This window comes from Myotis yumanensis, unplaced genomic scaffold, assembly GCF_028538775.1.
Source record: "Myotis yumanensis isolate MYYU_CA2020_CCGP unplaced genomic scaffold, mMyoYum1.0.hap1 SCAF_10, whole genome shotgun sequence".
NCBI lineage: Eukaryota > Metazoa > Chordata > Mammalia > Chiroptera > Vespertilionidae > Myotis > Myotis yumanensis.
This window is the reverse complement of record NW_027223761.1, coordinates 41010202-41037011: the sequence shown is the minus strand read 5'-3', so window position 1 is coordinate 41037011 and position 26810 is coordinate 41010202. Positions and strand designations below refer to the sequence as shown.

General features: G+C 37.8%; 3 protein-coding genes across 4 annotated transcripts; all 3 read right to left on the bottom strand.

Moving 5' to 3' along the window:
• Positions 1–150: 150 nt before the first annotated feature.
• On the bottom strand, positions 151–6404 carry LOC139018124 (olfactory receptor 52Z1P-like). 2 transcript variants are annotated; one of them, XM_070426766.1, is made up of 2 exons: positions 6377–6404; positions 151–1061 (listed from the first exon to the last, which is right to left on the bottom strand). In XM_070426766.1, exon 2 carries the CDS (start codon positions 997–999, stop codon positions 151–153), a length of 849 nt encoding a protein of 282 aa, XP_070282867.1. In that variant the 5' UTR covers positions 1000–1061; positions 6377–6404. The 2 variants fall into 2 exon arrangements, with proteins under 2 accessions (XP_070282867.1, XP_070282866.1); XM_070426765.1 differs by lacking the exon at positions 6377–6404 and having other exon boundaries at positions 151–1122.
• A 6603-nt stretch (positions 6405–13007) lies between these two features.
• On the bottom strand, positions 13008–13970 carry OR51V1 (olfactory receptor family 51 subfamily V member 1). Its single transcript, XM_070426764.1, has one exon. It carries the CDS (start codon positions 13968–13970, stop codon positions 13008–13010), a length of 963 nt encoding a protein of 320 aa, XP_070282865.1.
• Positions 13971–23560: 9590 nt separating this feature from the next.
• On the bottom strand, positions 23561–25169 carry LOC139017281 (hemoglobin subunit beta-like). The gene is made up of 3 exons (XM_070425467.1): positions 25008–25169; positions 24686–24908; positions 23561–23815 (listed from the first exon to the last, which is right to left on the bottom strand). Exons 1-3 carry the CDS (start codon positions 25097–25099, stop codon positions 23687–23689), a joined length of 444 nt encoding a protein of 147 aa, XP_070281568.1. The 5' UTR covers positions 25100–25169; the 3' UTR covers positions 23561–23686.
• Between the last annotated feature and the right edge of the window lie 1641 nt (positions 25170–26810).

Here is a 26810-nt window from a genome sequence, read left to right as displayed (position 1 = left end):
GGCTACCATGAATAATGCTGCAATGAACATTGTGGTGCATATATTTTTGGAATGAAAGTTTCCAAACTTTGAGGGAGGGTAGATGCACAGGAGAGGGATTGCCGGGTATTATGACAATTCTATCCTTAACTTTTTAATGTATTCTTTATTTTAACAACATGTGCTGATGGGGGAGAAACGCAAAAGTACTCGCTCTTGAATCTGTTTTGTCTTCACCCCATAAATAATGGGGTTGAGCATAGGGGGCACCACTACATAGAGGTTAGCTATTAGAATGTGGATGTGGTGAGGGATGATTTTACCCCCAAAGCGATGGACAAAAAATGAAAAGAATGCTGGAGCATAGAACATAAGTATGACACAAATGTGGGAACCACATGTACTAAGAGCCTTACATCTGGCAGCCCAAGAAGGTATCCGAAACACTGTGAGAAGGATCATTGTGTAGGACACAATGATAAACACTACATCCAGTCCTGTAGAGAGTAGAGCCACAGTCAGACCATAAATTATGTTGACATGGATGTTGTCACATGCCAATCTAGCAATACCCATGTGCTCACAGTAGGAATGGGGAATGCTGTTTCTCCCACAATATGTAAGTCGGTATACCAGGAAAATAAATGGAAAGCATATGACAAAGCTCCTGATCACAGCTGCTATGCCAATCTTCCTAATGACCGAGGAGGTAAGGATTGTGGTGTATCTCAGTGGGTAACAGATGGCCACATAGCGGTCAAATGCCATGGCCAGGAGAATAGCAGATTCTGCCACAAAGATGAAATGTATGAAGAACATCTGAGATACACAGCTACCAAAGGATATATCCATGGAATGGAACCAGAAGATTGCCAGCATCTTAGGGGCTGTTGCTGTGGAGAGCAGGACATCTGCTAAGGCCAGCATGGAGAGGAAGAGATACATGGGCTCATGGAGATTGCACTCAGTCATGATTAAGAAGATTAGAAAGGTATTGCCTACAACAGCCACAATGTACATAGAGCAGATAGGGATGGAGATCCAGGTGTGCGAATCTTCCAGTCCTGGGATTCCAATCAGGACATACCACATATCCTGGGGATCGGTATGATTGTAAAAAGAAGGCACCATCTGTGGCTGCATATTCCAGGCCTAGTACCTTTAATGAAAGACCATGGGGCTGACTGAGGATTCAGGAGCACCACCTTAGGCTGAATGATATCTGATCAAATGGTTTTCCCCCCCAATATATTCTTCTCTGTGAAAGAATAAGGAGATGGATTAACTAGTCTAAAAGTGCACTCTGACTCCTTCCATGGAAGAGTTAAATATATCCTGGAAAAAAAAGTCAACATTTCATAAGTTCTTAATATGTTATAGTACTTTATGTATATTAACTTATTAAATTTTCATGATAGACTGTTAAAAAGACTTTTACAGTAATCCATGACATAGATACTATTATTATTTCTATAGATGAAAAAAGAAAACAACCTTTAGACCTTCAGCCTTTTGCCAGTCCCACTGGATTCAAAGTCAGGCAGGATAAACTTGAAAGCTCTGATCTTAATGACCACTCAATACTCGTTATAAAAATAAAACTAGATATAAACATGTCATTGAATTTTTCATTGATCACATGCCTAAGTAAACATATAGATGTGAAATCAAATTATACTGCTGATGGAAGAGGAAAAAAATAGGTGTTGACAAAATAGATTTCAAGAAATATGGCACTTATGTCCTTTTCAACATTGATTGATTTGATGCTAAGCCCTGTGCTTGGCATTGAGGACACAGGTGAATTAATTGATCCCTGTCTTCCAATCAATACATCCCTTAAAATTGTAGGACTGACATTAAAAACTATATTTTTAATGCCAAATTGAGTTGGGTTCTTAAATGTATATGATTAGCATGTGGTGAAGGAAAATCATTTTAAACCACTTGGGTCATTGATTGAAAATCAGACAATATACTTTGTCCTTCCAAAGACCACCACAGCAGCAAATCACTTAATGCTTTCACATTATAAAGCAGGAGTCTATAGTTCTTCAATAAAAGGAAGGGGAGGTAATTTATTGATTACTATTTGTATAAGTTCCCAAAGAATGTAGACAGAAGGAAGGGAGATGTTGGGTGAAAAGTCAGGCTAGGAGATACAACATTATGATAAGCTGTAAAGTGTGTTTGTATACATATAGACATAGATATAAACCAACGTGTAGACATAGGTACAAAATAAATGGATGACAAGTGGCTCCCATCCTCCCCCAGTCTCAATTCTCAATAAAACTTAGCTAAATATCTTATTTTTTAAAGTTGTACATAGGCTTCAGAATGACTACCTTTTTATTTCTTGATTTTACTGCAATCCAGTGTATTAACCATTGTACAGTATAGTTTTACTACCTTTACTTTTATTTTTATTAGGTCTTCAATATCATAGTCCCTTTTTTTATATGATTGGAAAGTTTGGCCTCTGTTTTTTTTTGTTATAAGTTGGAATATATAATACTCAAATGGTCATCCTATTATTCTTTTATATAAGTTGCAGTGTAATTCTTTTAAAATAATAAAATATATTGATATGCATAAATATATGGATCTACTTTAATTATATAAATTAATTGTATAACCATTTAACATATAGCTATGATTAATTGTTTGAAAATTTTAATGGGCTTTTGATGCTTCGGGGAGTGGAAGAAAGGATAATTTTGAGTACACCTATACAGACCTATGACAGAGCCCTATATGTGAGTGTAGTGCAATTGTGAAGGTGGGGCTTATAGTAAGAGACGTTTCATAAGGACATTAAGGTTGGATGGGCTAGAAGGGGCCAATGGGGGAAAAGGGGTATATATGTAATATCTTCAACAATAAAGAGTTTAAAAAAAGATTGGGGAGATAAGAGTCTAAGTAATAGAAAGAAATATAGATGGGAGGGAAGAAAATAAATTTGGCAAGTGTTCTTCCAACTCTAATCTGTTTTGTTTTGTTAGGTTTTAGCATTATCACTTGTGGTTACCTAACTTATAGGTCTGGGGCTCCTTGTAGCATTAATTTATAATATTACTAATGGAATATTCTGACTAAATTGTTAATAAATGCACGGAGAACTGTGTGGTAATACAAAAAGTGTGCTTCTAGGGCCACATAGAGTTGAATTTAAATACTGGCTAAGTCATATTCTGGCTGCATGGCCATTTAAAAGTTACTTAATTTGTGGTTCAGTTTTTATTTGTAAAATACCTAAAAGCAAGCACCAATTACAAATGCGCATCAACTCTGAAGTTAGTATTTTACGATGTTCACTACATAAACTAGATATGATTCTATTGCCAACAACATATGCAATTAGGGCACTAACAAAATTACCATCATTAAGACTAACAATTTCATTTTCTGGACTTTAGACTTATGAGCCAGTGTACAGAGACTGAACTGGTTTAGGATGTCCACAAAAGCCATGGTTTGTTTTCCCATAGTGAGCACATGATACCAATTGGTAATTTTCACCCCAAAACTATAATTTTACTTTTATAACATACAGGAAGTTTAACATACTGATAATGGACAGTTGGGCTTAGAAATAGAGTATTCTTACCCTATCACCAATGTAACATCTTTGTTATATAGAAAAGAGAGTTAAATATCTGAATTTCAGCTTTTTCTAGCCCAGTACCTGATGTGTAATGAATATTCAGTAAATTCTATGAAAAAAATCATGAATATATTTATGTATATGTATATATGTGTCCCAAAAATGTATATACAATTTAACAGCTGATAGCTGTTAAGTGAAAATGAAGTGTATTTTTAATAAACACTTTTGTAATGATATTTATAGTGTATGTACATTTTTTGGGACACCTGTGTATATAATTTATCTTTACTAAACTTGTTAAATAACTGAGCCTTGTTTTTAACTACTGGAATATAAGTTCAATGTATACAAACACTACATTCAGATCTGCATGTCAAAGAAAAATGACCATTACATTAACAAATTCTAAATGAATAATACATGTATTTGTGCTCTTTGCAGAGGTCCCATTTAATAAAAGAGCACAATACTACAATTGCAGGTCAAGTTCAGAGTTAAAGTCACGTCCAATGCATCATAGGTCAGGGTTAAAGAAACTGCAAGATGATTCAGATCCAGAAAGAATGAGCAGCTTCTACAGTTTCCTGATTCCCCCCCCACCCCCCCGGTGTCTTTATCTATATGTCTTCACTAAGCATAACTCAGTTTACTTACCTTTAGTTTCTAGGATCCTGAAAGTTGAGTGGAGAAAAAAATGAAAAGCAAGATTTTCACAACACAAATAGGAATCTGGAACTCTCTATTTATACCTTCTTTTAGGCATCTCTCTGGAGCAGCATCTTCAGTCCCCGGAGGACTGCATTTTATTCCTCTTCTAGAAAAGAGATGGCCTCAAGCTGGTTCTGGTACATAGTCCTCAGGGAGAAGCACCCTTGATTTCTTATCCTCTACAATTTATTCAGCTGCTCCTCTGGAGAGCATCCTCAGACACTCAAATTAACACATGCAACTAAATTCCAAGTTTCCTTTACATGTCAGAGACTCGTGCTACTGCAGTGCAAGCTTCCACAAGCTTTCAGTGCCACATGTAGAAGAATTGTATGCTCTTAGAAGCCTCCTAAAACTGCATTCTGTCATCTTATTTACTTTGAAATGTTTAGGCTGCTGAGCTTGGTCACATAGTCAGCATCAGAGGGGTCCATAAATTCTACCAGCTACTATAAAGATCCCTTTCATCCTTTGGAACACATTTTAAAAGTTTTAATGTGGGTTACAGTTGGAGGAAAAAAGAGATAGATACAAGTTCCACTATACTAATGGGATTTAAAAAGATAAAGTAAAATATATATATAAAAAAATCATCTGGTACAACAACATTTTTGTCTCTTCAATGATTAATGTTATTGTACTCTTCTGTTTTCTGTATAGTGAATTAAAAGGAGCAATGATGAGTACAATAAAATAAAATAAAATAAAAATAAAACTGACTCCATGAAAATGAAAGAGATTTGTGGAGAAAGGAATGCTTCCTCATTAACTTCTTTCAAATGGAGCCTCCCAAAAAACCCTGATGTGCTCGTATTTAACAAAGACTTCCTGAAAACTGCTTTCACCTATATTAGCATAGATTCCCTATAAATGTAATGACTGACCATCAGCTGACCTCGATTGGATGATCAATATCAGACAAATGGCCAAATCGGCCAGTCAGTTACCTGGACATGTTTGTAATTACTGGCTGAGAGAAGCTGTTTGTTATTACTCAAGTGTGAATATTGTCTGGAAAAAGAGCCACAAAATGTCCCCTACATTTCAAATGCTTTATATCCAAAGACAGTGAAACTAAAAATGATGGTTTGTTGTATAGCTTCTCCCAATGGTTTTAGATATAAAAAAGGACAAATACAATGGATTAGAAAACTGTGGTACATCTACACGATGGAATACTATGCTGCTGTTAAAAAGAAGGAACTCCTACCATTTGCAACATCATGGATGGAACTGGAGAGCATTATGCTAAGTGAAACAAGCCAGTCAATGAAGGAAAAATACCACATGATCTCACTCATTCATGGATAATAAAGACCATTACAAACTTTTGAACAATAATAGATACAGAGGCAGAGCTGCCTCAAACTGATTGTCAAACTGCAGTGGGAAGGCCAGAGAGAGTTGGGGGGCAGGAGGGAGGGGAGTAAGAGATCAACCGAAGGACTTGTATGCATGCATATAAGCATAACTAATGGGCATAAGACACTGGGGGGTAAGGGAGGGTAGGGGTTTGTCAAGGGCGGGGGGGAAAAAAGGACACTTATGTAATACCCTTTGTAATACTTTAAGCGAAAAATAAAAAAAAAATTAAAAAAAAAAAAAAAAGGACAAATACTTATTTTCCCACCTATCCTTGGAAAAGAAATTAAGGGAATCAAAGCATAGTAGAGGAAAAGAGACTGAGGAAGAAGAGTGAGAAATTAGGTGACAATAGACATTGGTCTCTACATCTGATTTTCTGATGGTGACCAGAACAAAGAATGGAGGCCCCAGGTTGAGGCTGTCGGCTCTACTTATTCTGATGCTTTCCAATCTGGGGACTCTGCAGCCGTGGTTATTTAATCTCTGAAGATTTTTGTTTGTTTGTTTTTTATCAAGAGGGTTTGGTAGATAATGATTTCAGATACATATTTTCTTCTGGATATAGTTATGTTTTTTGATAAATAAGTTTTGGTAGATAATATTTTAAATACCAGAGGGCTGTAAATCATTACTAGTTTAAAGCCCATTTCCAGTAATATCCTATACAGATAGATTAATTATTACTTGAGACCTTCCATACATTTAGTCTCTCTTATAGAGATCTCTCTAGCCCATTATCTGAAATACTTGGGTCACATTTTTAGGAAAGTAATTTTCTAGATTTTAGAAAAATTACATGGTCATATTCTTGATATTAGGTAACAATATTATTGGGGTATTGATGAGTCCCTCATAGTCAAATAGATTGATATTATTTCAACAAAACATAGAATATTTAAATATGCAAATACCCTCACAACAGTTTATGTACGGTTTTGTCATTACTTTAGGTCAGCTTGTGCAGCCGAAAGCTTCAGATTACAAAATTCCACGGATTTCAAAAGAATGAATAAGGGATTGTAACTCTGTAACTAAAATAATGGTAGAAATTTCATGGACCTTGGTTTTCTGTAAATTGAGGGTGATGTACTAGTTGGGATTTTTCCTTTAAATATGCTTTAATATTTAAGTTTCTCTAAGTTGACCTTCCATAGCTGTTTTATAGGCAAGACAGATTCCTGAATGCTAGTACATCAGCCAAAAAGTGAGAGAGAGAAAGTCTAATGAAAGCCTTCACCTCACCCTAGGACCTAAATAAGAAGAGACTATAAAGGGATCCTCTGTGCTCCACCTATTCATCCCTGCCTGCCTCCCTCCCTCTCCCTGAACCCCTGACCAACAATTGACCTTTACACTCTTTTTATGATTTTGCCTTTTCTAAAATGTTACATAGTTAAAATCTTGTAAATATATGTAGCCATCTCAGGATGTCTCCTTTCACTTAGCAATATGCATTTAAGGTTCTTCCATGTCTTTTCACAGCTCGATAGCTCAGTCTATAAACAAAGAATATTATATTGTATGAATGCACCACAATTTGTTTATCCACTCATTTTGGTTGCTTCAAATTTTTGCAATTATACATAAAGCTGCTATAAACATGCATGTGAATATCTTTGTGTGGACATAAGTTTTCAACTCAGTTGGGTAAAATATCTAGGAGTTTAACAGCTGGAACACATGATAAGGCAAAGTTTAGTTTTGTAATAAACGGTAAAACCCTTCTCCAAAGTGTCAGTACCATTTTGCATTTCCACCACCAATAAATGAGTGTCCTTATTGTTCTGCATCTTCCCCAGTATTTGATGTTGCCAGTGTTTTGAATTTTAGCCATTCTAATGGGTGTGTAGTAATATTTCATGACTGTTTTAGTTTGCACTTTCCTACTAACAAATGATATTGAACATATTTTCATATAATTATTGCCATTTGTATATCCTCTTTGGTGATGTGTCCAGATCTCTTGATCATGTTTCAACTTAGTTGTTTATTTTCTTATAGTTGAGTTTTAAGAGCTCTTTGTATATTTTGAATAAAAGTCCTTTATCAGATAAGTATTTTGCAAATATTTTCTGCCAGCCTATAGCTTGTCCTTTTATTCTCTTAGCTTACTATGAAATCATATATATATGTATATATATGTATATAATAAATATATTTTCTGGATACTTGGTGGAACCTGTGAGCTTTTGCTGTGTCTATTGTTCTAGGAAAACTCTTGTATAATTTTTAAATTCTTAATTTTAACCAATTTCTCTTTTATTTTTATCTTCCCTATCTTTCTAGAACTTCTATTAATGAGTTTTTGGTGTTCTTGGATTGACCTTATATACTTTACTTCCCCAAGTTCTCATATTTAATACTTAATTATTTTGTTCTGCATTCTTAAATCTATCTCCTGAGACTTCTATTAATTTTTATTTCATCTCTCATATTACTTAATTTCAAATAATCTTTGTGTTGTCTAATTGGTTCTTATTAATAATATTCTGTTCTTATATCAAGGATGTAATATGACTTTTTCATTAAGAGTATTATTTATGGACTTGTCTTCATTTTTAAGTTTTATTTTCTGCTCTAAATAAAATCTGTACTCAGTTAATTTTTAAAATTTGTGTTGGATATGTTATTTTTGTATTGGTGTATTTAATCACAGCCCTGGTAATCCTTTGCTGTCCCTCCTTATTTTGTGGTGAAGGACCAAGAATTTAGTAGGGATTTCTAGGAACTTGTGGGATTTGTTATCTGGTCAGTCACTTTGTAGGTTGCTGAGAAAGGAGCTTCCCCAATTAGGTGAATGAATACTCAAATGCCAGTATCTGTTTGTCTTTTCTTTTGAGACAGTTTTTACTGAAAATAATCCCCAAACTCTTTAATTGTGGAACATCAGTCTGATTAGTATTTTAGGAGATAAATAGGAAAGTGTTTTCCATGAGCTTCAGCATTCAATATGTATTATTTTACATAATTCTTCTATTTTATATATATAACACCTTAGTCCTTATATCCTTTGTACCTAATTCCAAAAATATGAATCATATTTATCTCATTTATTATTGTTTTTTTTGTTGTACTTGTTGTTTTTTGCCTGAAAAAGGAGTGGGTATCTGGATACTTTCATTAGGAAATCTCACACTGATGTTCACCTTTTCGATCCATGCTCAGTCCCACACTGAGTTTTTCCAGGGTTGTTCGATGCAGATCATTGTTCTTCTCATTAGTATTCCATCCTGTAAATACTTGGAATTCATATTTACCTATCTTGTTTTGTCTTTTGAGAATACTATGTAAGATTTCCTATCTTTACAAAATTTGTTTTAATAAAAAACACTATCATTTCCTCTCAGTGTATCTGCATGTACAACTAAAAGTTTATTGGATTATAGAAAGTAGCAGAAATAAAACTTTTCAATCTGCCAAGTTTACATGTAAATTGACACTTTAATATTCCTTAAATTTGCATTGTATTACTAAATTAAGCACAGAAATGTGCATAAATAATGATACAGATTGATGAATTGGCACACAATCAACAAAAGCTTATGAGCAACACTCTGAACAAGAAAGAGAACACCGCCAGCATCCCAAAACTAGCATAGATTCTGATTCAGTAGGGCTGGACTGGAGCTTGAGATTCTGCATTTCTTGATGTGCTGAGGGTACAGGACCAGAAGCCACACTTTTAGTAGAAGAGCTTTAGGACACCAGTTACCACTGCAAGGGATTTCTTGACTGGGTTGTTTTGTTTGTTTATTTATTTGTTTTCAATTTCCAATGGAGTCATTCTAGAAAATGGACGTATTTTGGTCTCTATTTATTACTCTAGCAGATTCTCCCCTTTTAAAATAGTGGTCACAAATATCCTGGGGAACAAACACATGCCTCATGTATGAAATCTTCTGAGTCTATTTAACACTAAAGTTTTGATAGACCTAGGAAAATTAGTCAGTATAGTGCACCATGAGCATCTCCTGGTGGATTTATTATGAGTAGATCATTTTTACTATAGGCTTGTTTCCTCACTTCCAAGAATCACTGATCTTTCCCATCATGGCCCTTAGCTTTTTGATTTGGGGGTAAATCCAACTGAGGCTAGACTTGCTGATTTCCTGCATCCTACTGTCACCTCACCCCAGCCTATATTCTTTTGAAGGAGAATATAGGGGGCAACCTGGGCGGGGGGCGGGGGGTAGCAATCTGAATCTGTGCCAATAACCAGTATCCTAATTCACATTATTGTTAGCCTATAAATAAGTCACTGCCCCTTCCTTAGGCAATAATCTGTTTTCCTAAATATTCCCAGTTTCCAAGAGCCACAAATGAACAATTTAACAGCTTAGTCAGAGGAGAGGTCACTGGTACCACCCAGACCAGGACTTTAGCTGTAATTTACTTCCCCATTTTAACTAACTTAAGTAGGACTGCAAAAGCCCACCACAAAAGCCCAGAAGTTAGGAAACAAGAATTTTAGGAAAATATATAAAGAGTAATCTCACTGTATAAAGAAGTTCAGCAGCGCTGAACCAGCAGCGCTGCTTTGAATAAAGGTTTCTTTTTTTTCCCCGAATCTCTGAGTACTCGATGTGTATTTTCTGGTCACCCGGTAAATTCTGCAACACTTTGGCTTTCTCCTTATTAGTTCTGACTTTATTTAAGGGAGCAGTGTACAATGGCATGACAGTTTGCCTATAACACAACCAAAAAGAGGAGAATGTGTATTTCCCTAAACTCACTGTGTTCCTTTAGTAGTGCTTCCCACTCAAGCTGGACTGTAGCCTTTCAGGTCTCATAATGAAGTCTGGTCAACTCCTATAAGGTTACTGTTTCTCACCGGCTCTCCAGGCCATTACTTTGACAACAGTGTCAGGACTTAATTCATGAATGAAAGGTTTCCTATTTCATAAAATTGGCTTTCTGGAACCTATGGAAGAATGTTTCTGCCTAGTTTCTCAAAAGACTGCAAAGTGCCAGATGGTGCTTTTAACACCTGTGATACGTCTATCTATTCTCACTGTCAGGACCTGAGTAGATGACTCTGAAATGGTCTTTCCTCCCTAGGAAGAAGTGTAGTTATTTTACCAGTTAGCTCCCCATGATAGAAGCTTCCCGAAAACAATTACAAATAAAGACTTTATAAACCTCTTCCTTTCTGTGTAAAACCTACTAATCATAGGAAATTTACTTTCATCAGCTTTCTTTACTCATCTTCCTTCCTTTGGTTGACCTCCTTCCATTTTGTCATGAATTTTAAACAGTCTGAGGTACTTCATAAATCTCATCATCATACCAAAACTATATAGTTCTAAATTAAACTATGATTTCTGAGAATACACCATATATCTTCATACCTATTTTTCACAGCCATTATTTCCAACTATGTTGGTTTTATAAATTGCCATAATCTAAGGTACAGATACTCATAGTGTAAAATTCTCAGATGAACCCTCATACTCACCATATTAAACATGACTCTCAGACCAACCACTCAGGTGTGTTGGATATATAACTCTATTCCTTTAACTCAGCATAAGTTCATGTTGGTACTTCCATCATGCCTGGCAGGTGGAAAATATATCCTGCTATTGCAGAGGTCCCTGCCTCCCTAAGATTGAGTCAGCTCTGAGGAGAGGTCATTATATAGTATCAAGGCATTGAAGGGAACTTGTCTGGTTATTGAGCAACATGTGCCCAAAGATTATCTGTGAGACACCAACATGACCTTTACAGCTTCCATAGCTAAATGCTACTTTCGTTCTAAAATTGGTCCATACAAATCTTATGAAACTGCCATGTTTCAGTCTGTCGATCTGGCCCATGCAGTATCCATCATCATTAGGGCACTAGTACAATATCTGACATTCATATTAACCTAATTAATTATGGTACAGTTATTTTGGTTCTGTAGCAAGAGGATAAATACCATTCAATTAGCAATTAGAGTACAGTTATTTTTCATCCCCATGTTAGACACTATTTTAACTCTGGTATCTTTGGCTAACTCCTCATTGATTTCAGAAAATTTGCTCTCTTCTCCTTTTGATTAACTCCCTGTTCTAACCCCGGAGTCCTAATTTATTACCCTGTGAATAATTTTCCATTTTTATTTCTGGCAAAGATACTTTAGTCTGTTCAGGAAATGTAGTCTGTTCTGGAAATTAAGCCAATATTTTTCTTTTTGAGACAGAGTCAATTAACATAGATGAATTAATTGAATGAAATAGAGAAAGGAGAAAAAGGCATAAACATAGATTATTTTAAAGAAAAGTTTCAAATACATAAGTTAGATTTATATATAAAAATATTAAGATATACTTGCTTTCTTGGTGTAAAATTAATGCATTAATCTGTTGAGTGTTAATACTTTCCACCTTATGTATCTAAGAGATTATAGGAAGATAAAACCAATTACTTCTCTTTATCCCTATAGACAATTAACTGATTCCTTTTTTTCCCCCATAAACTCAGGGTCAGTCATAAGCACACAGTTTCATCTGTTTAGGACATTGTTTTGGATTTAAAAGCAAAGGATTCAGAGAAAAACCCACTTCCAGCTACATATAACATATAACAAAACATAAGGCTCTCAATTTAGAGTAGATGTGGTAAAAGTTGAATTGCAAGTCCTATTTGATTGTATGTTCTTTTTATAAACTATACCTGCACTGCCTAATACAGTGGTCTTTGAATATTTTAAATATAAATTAACTACAGTTAACCAGAATTTGAAAAGGATTTGCACAGTTGTACTATGTATATTCCAAGTGCTCAATAGCCATATGTAGCTATTGATCTACTTATTCTATATTATAGAACATTGCCATCATTTTAGAAAAATTCTGGTTGGACAATTCTGGTCCAGATAGTAACCACAATATTCCTGTGAGTTTGGAACTTTTTTTCATTTTGAAGATTAATTAACTATATCTCAGAGAATTAAAGAAGCTGCAAGTTATACACTTTTGAAACTATAAGACCTAGGATTTGAATTTACTGAAAAGAAAATACTTGAAAAAATATTTTGGGACACATAACTACTTTCATACTTTCTTGAATGTTATTGTACTTGTGGAATAACTTACATATGTTTTGTTTTGCACAAAGCAACAGTTGATAGGGTCTATGAAATGTTTCAGATGGAGTCTCCCACCTCCAATGCCAAGAACAACTCATTTCCAGATCATAGATAAAAATGGAACCTGTTTGTAGGTCATCCTCTGACTACATGTAAAGTATGTTTTAAAATCAAGAATCATGGACTCAGGAGGAAAGCTCTAACTCTAATAAAATTTATTTTTGTGTACTTACTATTGTTGTCTCTTTTTATTTCTTAAAAAACCTGAGTATCTCAATGAATTTTCAGAGAAAAAAGTCTGAGCATTCTGCTACGAATCTGTTGCGTCTTGACACTGTAGATGATGGGGTTCATCAAAGGTGGGAAAAGGATATAGATGTTGCCCATGAGGACATGGACCATGGGAGAGAGATGCTTGCCAAAACGGTGCACCATTGTTAGGCCAATGATAGGGATGTAGAACACCAGGACAGCACAGATGTGGGAGATGCAGGTCTGAAAGGACTTACGCCGCTCCTCCTGAGAGGCGATTGCCAGAACTGATTTAAGAATCATGACATAGGAGAAAAGGATAAGGACAGCATCCAACAATAGTGTGCAAATGACCAGCATCAGGGCATAGTAGCTATTGAATCGGATGTCTGAGCAAGCTAGATGGAGAAGGTCCTGGTGCAGGCAGAAAGAGTGAGAGAGAATGTGGGGATGGCAGTAATTTAAGAACTTTAGGCGAATGATGACCGGAGGTATGAGTAGTGTACTCCTACATAAGATTGCCACCCCAATTTTTATGATTTTGTCATTAGTTAGGATGGAGGAGTATCGTAGTGGGTGGCAAATGGCGATGTAGCGATCAAAAGCCATAGCGAGGAGGACTGAGGACTCCATGAAGGACAGTCCATGGATGAAATAGGACTGGACAATGCAGGCATCCAGACTGACTTCCTGGCTGAGCCCCCACAGGATCCCCAGCACCGTGTGCACTGTGGACAGCCCCATGCACAGGTCAGTGAGGGCCAGCATGGCCAGGAAGTAGAACATGGGCTGGTGCAAGCTGGGCTCAGTCCGGATCACATGCAGCACCATGCAGTTGCCCAGAAGTACCATGGCATAGATGGCAGAGAAGGGGATGGAGATCCAGGGATATTGCTGCTCCAGGCCAGAAAATCCAGTGAGATGGAAGGAGGAGAAATTCCTAGTAGTGCTTATTGAAGCAATCACTCTGGAACTGAAATACATCTTCCAGGTAGCAAGAGTGTTTATTTCAAAGGAAATGATTCAATTTCAGGTGAGTTAGATAGAATTTTGAAGTGAACTGTGCTATGCGAAGTCAACCGACTTGACAAAACATAGCCAAGCAACTCTGTTTTAGAGGCATATTACCTGCTGTGTGAAAGAGAGGGGTCTTTTTTGGATGTCATTTAAAAGTCATTATTCATCCACTGGCAGGGCTCAGAGCTGTCCTTAGAAGCCACATGTAAGAACGAATAGTTCACAGTAGAAAACTAATTTTCAGAAAAGATATGGTGCCTGGGACATTTTCCCAAGGATGCTGGTGAGATGCTGTAACTGTAAAATTGGGAGCTGAGGTTCTCAAAATAATTCTCCCCCTCCTCCCTCCAGTTCATCAAGCATTTAAGAATAATCCTGGAGCTTTAATATTATAAGTGCATTTAAATAGTCATTTCATACCCATCGTTTCCTACGTTGTGCTGCCTTCAGATGCATTTTCCCTCCATACAGTATTTAATGAAGGTGCTTCTGTTTTATTCCACTCCAGATGACATAGCCAACAATTACTTTTTCTTCCTTGGTGATAGACAGGGAAGAATATTTATACACAAGACCTTTGGTGAATGATTTCCCACAGGAGCGCTGTCCCTCTGAGATGTTAGACTCACCTGTGCCTTTGGGGCACAGAGACTTAGGTTGTAGATCCACACCCTCTGGCATTAGTCCATTGTATTCTGTGAACTCATTCATTCATTCAATCGGTCCATTGAGTATTCATTTAATATGCTTTTATGGAAGAGATTGAGCAATTGTTTTTTCTTCCTTAGAATTTGCCATTTTATAGACCAGAAGGTTAATGTCAAGTAGCTGTCTAGAATTTTAAAAGCCTCATTGCAGTAGAATTGATTGGCTTCCCCTTCACATAATTTTCCTGCCTTAAGTTCTGGCCCTGAAAGTCTTCACAAAAGATTTAAAGGCTCCTAAAGTAAACAGGTGTTTAAAATTTCATACTGGCTTTCCTGTTTGATTTAATTATTTCAATGTGTTAAAGTAGCATCAGATTCTGGCTTGCTTTTGTGACCTATTCCTCATCTTTATTATTATAGCTCACCAGGCAGCTCCTCAGGTTAATCTTCTTCTGAATGTACCTTTAGTCCCTGTCAACATTAGATAACTTAGTTCACTATTTTAATACATTTCCTCCATCAAATGGAATTTCTTTGCCCTTTAAAGAAAAATTGGTCAGCTTTTAAACATTTATTTTTCAAAATTACCATTTCCCTTCTTTTATGAGACTTTTCTATTGATGTTCTCTGCCTAAGATGGTTTTTCACAAAGTGGAGACGGGGGTTGAGGTAAAGTTCCTCAACCTTTGCTTCCTCTTGTAAAACAGTCTTACCTCACCCTACGCATCTCCTCTAGTTGGTTGTTCCTGGGTTTTATCCTTTATAATAAATTCATAATAGTAAGCTAAAAAAAACAGTCTTAATTTTTTCCCTCTGCATTTCAACCATCACTTTTCAGGAAACCTCTTAACTAAAGCATGTTACCATATATTTTATTATTTTGATAACACATATTTATATTTATAAACACTGCATAATTATAGAGGTACAAAAATAAGATAAGCCCTAGTTGGTTTAGCTCAGTGGAAAGAGCATCGGCCTGCGGACTGAAATGAAAGGTCCCAGGTTCTATTCTGGTCAAGGGCACATGCCCAGGTCATGGGCCCGACCCCCGGTAGGGGGCGTGCAGGAGGCAGCCGATCAATGGTTCTTTCTCATCATTGATGTTTCTACCTCTCTTTCTCTCTCCCTTCTTCTCTGAAATCAATAAGAATATATTTTTTAAAAAATAAGATAAATATAAATACATTGTAAAAATGCCACATGCATCCTTACTGCCACACACTATCAGTCTTGTGTCGTTGGATATAAGGTTTAGATGACATATAAAACAGATGCTGCCCTAGGAATCCTTGCTGACCTTGGGTACAACATTCAGATTTCAAATAAGATTCCTACAATTCTGACCCAGACATATAGACAAATCCCTGGGATTGAGGACAAAAGAATCAAAGGATGTAGGCATACATTAAAAGCACACACGCTCATCAGGCTTCTTCAAACTAACCACAAATTTTTATGGTGCCTCCATAGAAAGTATCAGCCTTTTAGCAATAGAAGATCAATAAATGTTAGAATTTTTTTTTTTAATTCTATTTTAAGATGTAGATGGGGAGTTAGGAGAAGATAGTGTTGATGAGACCAATCAATGAAGATTTCAAGAGGAAAGTGTTCAGAGATGTCAGATGCACCATATGCTCCACCTGCACTAAAAAAGAGAGAACAAAAAGGCCAACATTTCCCCAAACATCATGCTGTGTTATGCTACCTCAAAGTCATGGTGCATAATATATATATTTTTTAAAATTGTAGCAACCAGAACATTGCCTGGCATAAAATAAATAATTAAACAGAATAAACAGCCGTGAATTTGAGTCTGATGAAGTGATAGGATTCTGGTACTCCCTCTATGTGCTTTGTCTAGAATTCTGGAATGTTCATTTAGAAAGCACATATGTGATCAAATTAAACACATCATATTTTCAGGGGACTTTTTTCTTATTCTTTTCAATTCAAACTGACCCAAATGTTCAGGCATCTATACTTTTATTTCTATCATTGAAAATAATACCCTATGTTATTACTTTTCAAATTAGATAGGTTAATGACCAATAGTCTTTGCTTACCCTAAAGGCATAGAGCAAGAATGTTGGGTCTAAAAATCAGTGTCTTTATAATTATATTGAATAGAAAACATTGTTATTATTTTTTAAGGCAGTCCAGGTTTTTGTTTATTCTTCAGTATAATTATTTAATGACACCCACACAGGAATTGCTTTGAACAATTAATTAATTATATTGTCACCCTGAGAGATAATTTCTCTAATGGTCCCATCTGTCCACCAGCAGGGGGCAGAAGTAATCCATTGACTCTTCTCCTCCCTCCACCCTCTTCCCTCCCCCGCCCCCCCTTTCTTCAAAGAAGCATAAAGCAGGTTTGTTTTAAACCTGGTTAAACATAAGTGAGGCCAAGCATCTTAGCTCTTAGCATGGCTAAAGAACTAAGAACCTTCTGTAAGGCTAATCCAAAGAATGTGTGTTCAGAGGTTCTGATATGCTAACACTGGAGATAATTTATTCACCACAAAGCCAGAGTAAACTTGAAATTTCAGTTTACATGAAGTGTTATGATTATTAAAGTGAATGAGCTCTTTATTATATATTATTTCTTTGTTTATATATTTCATGATATATTTATACTTTTCTATTTATATTGTGTAAGTTATCTATAAATGTATTATTATCATGATTAAAATATTGAAACATTATTATCCATAATTTAGAAACATGATAAATATTATATTACATGGTACATATGTTTAACTGTTGCCATCTGTGTATTTAATACATTTTCCTTAGGATTTGTGTGATTTGATTAAAGTATGACATAAATACAGGGAGTTTACCTGTCTTATTTTAACATTTTCCTATATATAAGAAAATGTGAGACAATTTAAATAAAAAACAGATATAATAAAATGACAAACACATCGGCCGAGGGGTCCCACATTAGAGAGGGTGCAGGCTGGGCTGAGATACACCCCCTCCCCATGCATGAATTTTGTGCACTGGTCCACTAGTAAATATATAAAGTATTATACATATTTAAAATTGTTCCCAATGAACTGTAGAATAGGTCAATAAAATCTAATTCAGGCCAAAAAAATCTAATTATAGAATAGGCCAATAAAATATAATCTAATAAAATGTTATCTCATTTTCAAGATAAAGAAATTTGTAAAGATTTTCTAAGAAATTAAGTACCAAAACCCAGGTAGGGGAAGTTTTCTGTCATTATTTGTTCAAATAGGTTTTCCATTTCTTGCTCTCTCTCTTCTTCTTCTGGCACCCCCATTATAGAAAGGTTTGTATGATTAAAGTTGTTCCAGAAACTCCTTATACTATTACCATTTTTTCCCCTTTTTTTTGTTGTGCTGATTGGGTGTTTTTTGCTTCTTTATGTTCCAATGACTATCTGTTTGACTATCTGTTTCAGCTACTCTACTGTTGAGTTCCTGTAATGTATTCTTCATTTCAGTTAGTGTGTTCTTCATTTCTGACTGGTCCTTTGTTACATCTCCTATGTAATTGTTGGAGTATTTACTAAGTTCATCTACTCTTCCCCTAAATTCATTGACCAACTTTATAACCAGTATTTTCAACTCTGCATCTGGTAGAGTACTTGTCTCTATTTTGTCTGGTTCTTTTTCTGGAATTAAACATTTGGGACATTTTGTTTTTGTGTTAGGACTTTGTCTCCTCAGTTTGTCAGCATTCCTGTGTTTGTTGCTATGTGTTAGGTAAAACTGCTAAGTCTCCCGGGCTTGGTAAAGTGGCTTTATGTAGTCGAGGTCCTGTAGGGCACAGCGGTGCAGCCTCCCCAGTCACCTGAGCTGGGCACTTCAGGTCCACCCCACATGTGAGCTTCGTGCACCCTCTTGTTGTAGTTGAGCCTTGATTGCATTTGCCACAATGGGTGACTACTCATATTCTTAGTTATAGGACTTCTGTTCAGCTAGATTTCAGGTGGTTCAGAATGATGGCTGTTCTGAACCACCTGCTTGTTTGAGAGGATTCTAAAAATATAAGAAGAGTAGAGTGTAAATCCCCTCTTTCAGGGATTTACTACCAGGGTGATAGGCTACTACCATGGAGGATCTGCTGTGCAGGGGCTGACCCCATGGAACAGAATACAATGCAGTGGAGCTCAGGTACTCACCCTGTCCACGCCTTGAGTGTGTTGCTCAGGGAGGTAATTGGGTGGTGCTTCCACATTATCTGAAGCCATTCACCAGGTGTGCTGGCTCTGGGGCCTCCCAGGAAGTGCAGGCCAAGATCAGCAGCTGCCTGTGCCCTTCTTGGGGCCACCTCGCAAGAGCTACAAAGTGATCTGCAGATGGCTGCTACTTGTGCTGGATTTGGGAAAGGCCACGCTCTGAACCAAGGCTGGCAGTTGCTAGTGCAGGGAATGGGGCCACTTAGGGAGAGAGGTATGGGGCACACAGAGGCCAGATTCTGCTTGTTTGAGAGGTTTTTAGGAAAGTTGGCTGCATGAGCCAAGACAGGCCTTTGGGCCCACAAGTTGGGTGGGGTTTCAAGGAATTACCAGGGCAGGGTGAACAGTGTTAGCGATGTTGATTTAGACTCAGCCATGTCATCTGCCTCCCTATTTTGTGGTGGGAGGGCTCAGCAAAGGAACAGTGGCTTCTGCCAACACGTCTACCTGGAAAAAAGGTGCCCCTCCATCCCCCACCCTGATGTCAGAAAATTTATTTCCTCCCCATGTGTCCCTGGGGCCTTTAAAGCTGCTGCCCCCAGTGCTGGAGTGAGTGGATCACAATAAATTAGTGCATTGACCCTTTAAGAGGAATGTCTGGGGCTCCAGAAGCTCTCCTTCTCACTCAGCCACAATCCCCATTGGTGTCTACATCCAGAAGTTATCAGGACTTCTCTTCCCAACACTGGCACCCTGGGCTGGGGGTTTTGGTGTGCGGCTGAAGCTTCTCACTCCTAAAGGGACCTCCACCCCCAATTTTTAACCAATACATGTGGGAGTAGAACCAGCCAATTTTGTATCTCTGCCCCTCTTACCAGTCTTCGTGTGGTTTCTTCCTCATATTCTTAGTTATAGGACTTCTGTTCAGCTAGATTTCAGGTGGTTCAGAATGATGGCTGTTCTGTAGTTTGGTTGTAATTTTGATGTGGTTGTAGGAAGTTCCCAATACTGCATTTATCTACACTGCCATCTTGACTGGAAGTGTACATCATTTTTACTGAAGTGTCATCTGTTAAATTCTTTGGCAGCCGAATAGTATCTTAAGGGATAGCAATGTAAGGATACAGGATAAAATGGGAAAATAAAAGAAAAGAAAACTTTTCTAGAGTGGTGTTAAAAATTTGCTATGCAGTGAAAAGTATAATGAACCCAACTGTGTGCTTGAAATTCAGAATTATCATCACCATGGTCATTACTGAAACAAAACCAAAAAGGGGGTAGTAATCCAAATAATCTTTCTGTTTCTATATGGGAATGCAAACAAGATTTCTCTTCTTTGCCCAGCATCTGAACAAGTTGAATAAAGTCTATCAAATGCATACAGAGGAAAAACAATTAATCCAAACAGTGGTAAGTCTGCCAGACTGTTGTTGTTGATTTCATAAGCCTCTATAAATTGCTTTATTGTTTGCTAGTTCCAATATTTTTTTTATCCTATGCACTTTACTGACAAGCACCTACCCCATGCAAGGGTGTCAGTTATCAATGGATTGCCTCTCAATTACAAATCTACACTTAATGGGCTCCTCTATGATAATGGAGATAGACTCTTAAAAATTCCAGTTGACACAATGATAAGTTGTGCTGGTGAGACCCTAGGGGATTCTCTTCCTAGTTCTATTGTGATCCTTTAGTCAGGATCCTGCAAAAATCTGTCTCTGCAGCACCAGACTATGGCAAGGCGTTGAGCCTCTTTGGTGCCAGCCTCTAGCAGTACACATGGCTTTGCAGCAGAACGTTTCAGGCTAGCACCTCCTGCGAGTGGCTCTCCTTTTTATACCCCATGGATGGCTTTGCAGTAGAGTGTTATTCTTCTGGAATTTTCCCATGACTCACTTCTTCAACCCTCAGTTTTATAGAAAGAACTGAGGTTCAGTTCATTTACATGGGTGGCTTCCACTGACACCCCAGGGAGCAGATTCTTAATAAATGTTGCTGGCAGGGCACCTCCCAATGGGTGGCTACTTATGCATCTTCCTTTAGGCAACTTTGCAGCCTCAAAAATTGTTTAACCTTCTGTTGAGCCTCAGGCATGCTCTCTCTCAAGAGCTTTGTTTATCTGTCCCAGGAGAAAAACCTCCCCCAGATTGTTTCTAATTGATTGCTCTAGGAGCAGTGACTGCTCCCTATGTCTTCTCTTCTTATATTTTTAGAATCCTCTTTACTCCTTATTGACTAATCTTTAATTTCTCCAATCTCTGGTCATAGTTAATAATTCCTTATCATTAAATGTCTCTTTTCAAATTTCAGTGTGGTTTTAGCCTCCTAAATCACACAGATTCCTGAATATAAGAGGTTGGGGGATATGAATGGTACTAGGTAAGCAATAATATTTCTTGCTCTGGTTTTTCTCTTTCATGAGACAGTTCATTTTAGGCATCATAATGAATATTAATTAATGACACCACTTCTACTCTTATTGTTCATAATAATGTTAACAAAACACTATTAGATTACATTTGCTAAGACATGTACCAGGCACTGTGAATTGTCAGATGTTGCAATAAACTTTTTTGTATGCCTTATCTCATTTAATCCTTACAGTCACACCATAAGAAAGACATATATCATTTTGGATATTTTATAGGAAAGAAAATGAGGCTCAGGCAGCATATGTGAAGTGGTAATGTATTTAATCCAGGCTGCTTGATTTCAAAGCTTGTGTTCTAAACTGCGATACCATTTTATCTCACTTGTCAATTCGCTGTATAAGCATCTCATATGCAGAGTGGTTAGATTGCATTCTTTTGTTTATAAACTTCTAATTTTAAATGTGCCCTCTACAGTGTTCACCAAAGTTTATATTCATATTTTATTTTATCCGGTCCTGTCTTATCCTGCCCTGTCCTGTCCTTCCTTATCCTATCTACCAGGAGGCAGTTTTGCTTCAATTGTCTTTCCTTCTTACTTGAAATTATCAGAATACCAAAGATGTTACTGATAGGGGCAGAAATGGAATGTTGGGGAACCAGCTAGAATTGTAAGAAATACTAAACATGCTCTGTTGGCTGTTATTGTTTTATTCTGATTAAAGAAGGCACATTCTAACTTGGTGGGCAGCTTCACTCTGGACCTGGGAGCTCACCTGGAAATTCAGGCCATACTCCTCATAGATTATCATGGAAAGATTAACAACTTTGCTGCAGAAACCAGAATTGCCAGCCCTTTGAAGACCTCTGCCCTTTTTGCATATCACTAAGCCCTTAACTGCCCATTTGGCATACCCTTTGTATAGTTCCTCATGTAGTCTTTGTCCTCCTTTTACCCAATATAAACAGCTGGCTTATGATGGGGTACAGAGCAGATTTTTGTGGGTGACCTGCTGTTTTCCCATATTGCTGGCAATATTGGAATAAACATGCATATATGATTCAACCCTATCTCTGCTTAATTGGCTCAAGTAGTGACAGGCAGCAGGGACCCATTGATTGTCCTATTACATTACTACTGTATTTGTCAATGGTTTGGTACATGCCATTTACCCTTTCCATTTTTTTCTCCTTCTATTTCTGACCAGCATCTACTCATCCTTATTACTCATTTCACCCTCTGATCTCATTAAATCCTGTACACACTGATTTATAGTCACTTGTTAGATGCCTTCCTTTTAATACCTTCCAAATTAGATTACTATTTGGGGAACAGAGGAGACATGAACCATTTCAAATTCTTACTTTATTTCAAGCAGCCAGCACCCATCTAAGGGGCTATTGAATGAGGAAATAACATAGGGTGTGCTGCTGATGATAACACTATGCTAATGACTACACCAGTAGAGCAGCCATCAGCGGTAAGATAAGGAAGAGAAGAGACCTCCAGTCAATTCTTGGATATGAATGCAAAAGCATCCTGAAGAGACTGGGATTCCTTTGGTGTAAGCCTGTGACAGGATTTTGGGAATATCAAGCCACAAAAAAGTCCCTCAGTCCTATCTTTTTCACAATATTAACAGGCCCCTCTTCCAAATACAGACTGGGAAAGGCTCCAGGGCCGAGGCAGTGAAATGCCCTTCCCCAGCTTCCTGTCCCGCAAGCAGATCTGTATAAGGTGAGGAGGGAACTAGCATAACAGTGATGGGGAAGAAGAGCAATGGGAACAGCAAAACATGTAAAAAAAATTTAGAGGAACAGGAGTATCTCTAGGCAGAAGAATTTAGTGGATTTGGGCTGTGACATTCTGGACAACTGAAGACATTTATAAGCAAGGCTAAAAAATAATATAAATAAAACATAGCAAAATTCTAACCCCCAAATTAATCTTCAACTTGAATTGCTTTTCTGAAACAAAAAGGGAAAAACAGCAGGGTCTGCTTCCCACATATTAACTATTTTATTATTTTTTAATCTTTATTGTTGAAAGTATTACATAGGTCCTCCTTTCCCCCCCCATTAACCTTTTCCAGCCCACTTCCATCCCCCGTCACCCCCAGGCCTTCACCACCCCCATTGTCTTTGTCCATGGGTTATGCATACATGCATACAAGTTCATTGGTTGATCTCTTCCCACCCATCCTCCCCCGCCTTTCCTCTGAGGACACATATTAACTGTTTACAACCTTTCTTTTCATGGAATCCAGGATATAGACATACTTTCCTGACCTCTGACTTAACCCCTCATTTCTTTATGTTTTAAATGCCTTGCCCTCCCACGTGCCCATCTGAGTGAGAGAGGCAGACATAATTAAAAAACACCAGTTCAATGAGAATAAATGCTTTTTATTAGGCAGAAGCCAGATGCTCAAAGCCCTTCATAGAATTCCCATGTGCAGCTGTTGGGCTCTGGGGCGCAAGGCACCTTTTCCGGAAAACAGGAAAAGGAGCTCAGTGGTATTTGTGAGCCAGGGCAGTGGCCACACCAAGTGCCAGCTTCTGGAAGGCACCCTGCACCTGGGGGGTGAATTCCTTGCCAAAGTGGCGAGCCAGCACAATCACCAGCACGTTGCCCAGGAGCTGTGAGGAAGACACAAGAGGCATGGTCATGGTTAGCAGATGGACCAGCTTGGACTAAGAATATTCCAGCCTCTTTCCAAGCTGTGTTTTTCAAATATAAGCAGAAAGATAGTAGGATCTCTGATGTTACTATTGATGCAAATCCATCCACATCAGGCTGAATTTTTACTTGATAATATTCTTCCCTTTCTGTCTTACCCCAGAACTTAAGTTATCACTTTTATTCTTTTTAAATATATTTTTATTGATTTCAGAGAGGAACGAAGAGAGAGAGAGAGAGAGAGAGAGAGAGAGAGAGAGAAACACCAATGATGATAGAGAACCATCCATTGGCTGCCTCCTGCACGCCTCCCACAGGGGGTCAAGCCCACAACCCAGGCATGTGCCCTGGACCAGAATCAAACCCAGGACCCTTCAGTCTACAGGCCAATGATCTATCACTGAGCCAAACTGGCCAGGAAACTATTATTCTTTAGAACCATTCAAAGAAGTAATAGCACATTTGAAAAGAAGACATAAAGGAGAGAGAGTATAAGTTATTTTAAGTGGAGTATTATTTTGTAAAAATTAAACACTCAAAATAAACAGTTTACTTCAAAAATAAAGAGAAGACATTGCAGAAAATGAAAAGAAAATAAAAAAAGAATGAGAATAAAAAGAGGAAGCAATAGTTGTGAGCAAAGAAGGCACAAGAAATTAAATGGTTCTGTGTAGTCCTTAGGGATGTATATAAAACTATATACATTTTGAAAGGCATTAAATAATGAAATATGGTAAGGTTAAAAGGAACCTGGAAGAACGGGTAGGTGAAGAACCAAAGAGAAAGCCTAGAAAGTGAAAAGCAAAAAGTAGCACATCTCCTAGACTCACCCTGAAGTTCTCAGGATCCACGTGCAGCTTGTCACAATGCAGTTCACTCAGGCTAGCAAAGGTGCCCTTCAGGTTGTCGACATTCTTCAGACCCTCGCCGAAGGAGTTCAGCACTTTCTTGCCATGGGCCTTCACCTTACTGTTGCCCATCACAGCAGCGGCATTGGACAGGTCCCCAAAGGAGGTGAAGAACCTCTGAGTCCAGGGGTAGACCACCAGCAGCCTGAGGGGTGAATGCAGCACAGAGGACAGAGGGAGTGAGTGCCTGTCAGAAACTCACACACCCAGCTTCCACTCACTCTCCTTATGCCTGGATACCTACCTGCCCAGGGCCTCACCACCAACTTCATCCACATTCACCTTGGCCCACAGGCCAGAGACAGCGGCCTTCTCATCAGCAGTCAGATGCACCATGGTGGCTGTTTGTGTAGTTGCTAGTGAACACGGTTGTGTCAGAAGCAAGTGTAAGCACCAGCTAACTCTGCTCTTCTTTTATGTCCAGCCCTGGCCCCTGCCCTCCCAGCTCCTGTGAGCAGATTGGCCCAGGCCAGGGTGTGGTTCTGCAGAGTGAGGACTCAATGATGACAGTTATGCCTGACCTTGCCAGTCTGGCACTGGCTTGGGAGTCTGCTTTAGACCCTCAGCCCTCTCTAGGCATCTCAAGGTCCCTTTCAGGAGTACAAATTGCTACTTAAAATCACCCTCCTTAAAAAATTTGTTTATATGATTTTTAGAATCACAGCCTGGTAATGTCTTAGAGTTCACCTCCTCAGTTTTCTTATTTGACAAATGAAGAATCTGAGGTCCAGAAAATTCAACTTAAGGGTATATGGATGGTTCACGCCTGTCTTCAGGGTACACATATTTATAAGGACAGCATGGATGATACCTTTGCCCCAGTTCTAAGTATATCTTTCTTTACTTGGTTTGGATCATATCCTTCTGGTAAGAAAATATCTACTTTGTTCATTTAAAAAAAACTCATATAACCAAATAAAAATGATGATTAAAAAGTAGAATAAATATAAATCAGGAATGTTCTGTGAAATAGTTGCCCTATTAGATTTGGGGATCCACAGGTAGAAACTTAGAGGTCCCCCAATGTTGTAAGACATACGGATAAGTAAAAAATCAATTACAACCCCAAATTGTCAGTAACACTGAAGGGAACAATGTGTTAAAATACTAACCAGGGACACGTAAATTTTTTCTTCCTGGACTGAACTGGGAAAGAAAATACCAGTATCTGAGAGAATGGAGAAGTGTTCTGTGACTTAAAAGAAGGGGTGGGAAAGTGGAAAGGCATTCCTACCTTAGTGCCTGTTATTTTTTCCTTAGGCCACTAAGCATTCTGTGTGTATAATCATTTCTCTGATGCAAATTCATCACCCATGTTTTATTTGTTTAAACCTTCTTTTACTAAAATTTACTCTTTTATCTCTACAACTTTTCTAATACCCATGCCCTGCCCCACCCATATAGCCCCTGGAGCTCCTTTTTCTCATGTAATAAATTCTGTTAACTTCTCAGGCTAGGAAAGAAAGTGTAAATTTCTTCTACCTGCTATTAAAAGATACAATGAAAAGGCCTAAATTAGCAAGTAGTTCTGAGCTGGGTACAGGACCTTTGGGTTCCCCGAGGGCCTGATAATTATTTTCCCTAATTTTAATCATCACTACTTCCTATGTCCATGAGTCTCCTACCTTAGATTCTTCTCCTGATTCAGGTGCCCTGAGGTATAGAATCACCTTTCTCTCTCCTTTGAGATCACTGGCAACAAATATGTAACAGAAGTCTTCTTTCTTAAATCTTCTTTGGTCATAAATGATCTAAGGGTCACTCTTCTACCGGCAGTGGCTGCAGCCACTGTCTTCCTGGTTTCAGGACAGAAGTTGCTACTTTCTCTCACTATTTCTACTTCAAATGACTGAAGAGTAAAACAGACTTTTCCTTTTATTACCCAAAACCCTGCAAGGACAAGGCTGCAAGTTATAATAAGACACCAAAAGCTCAGGGACATACCAGACAAAATTGTGAATGTATAAATAATAATAAATGTGGCTATGTTCAAAGCCCCAGGCTCAAATACAGACCAGCATTGAAATGTTCTGGGAAGCTTCTTAGC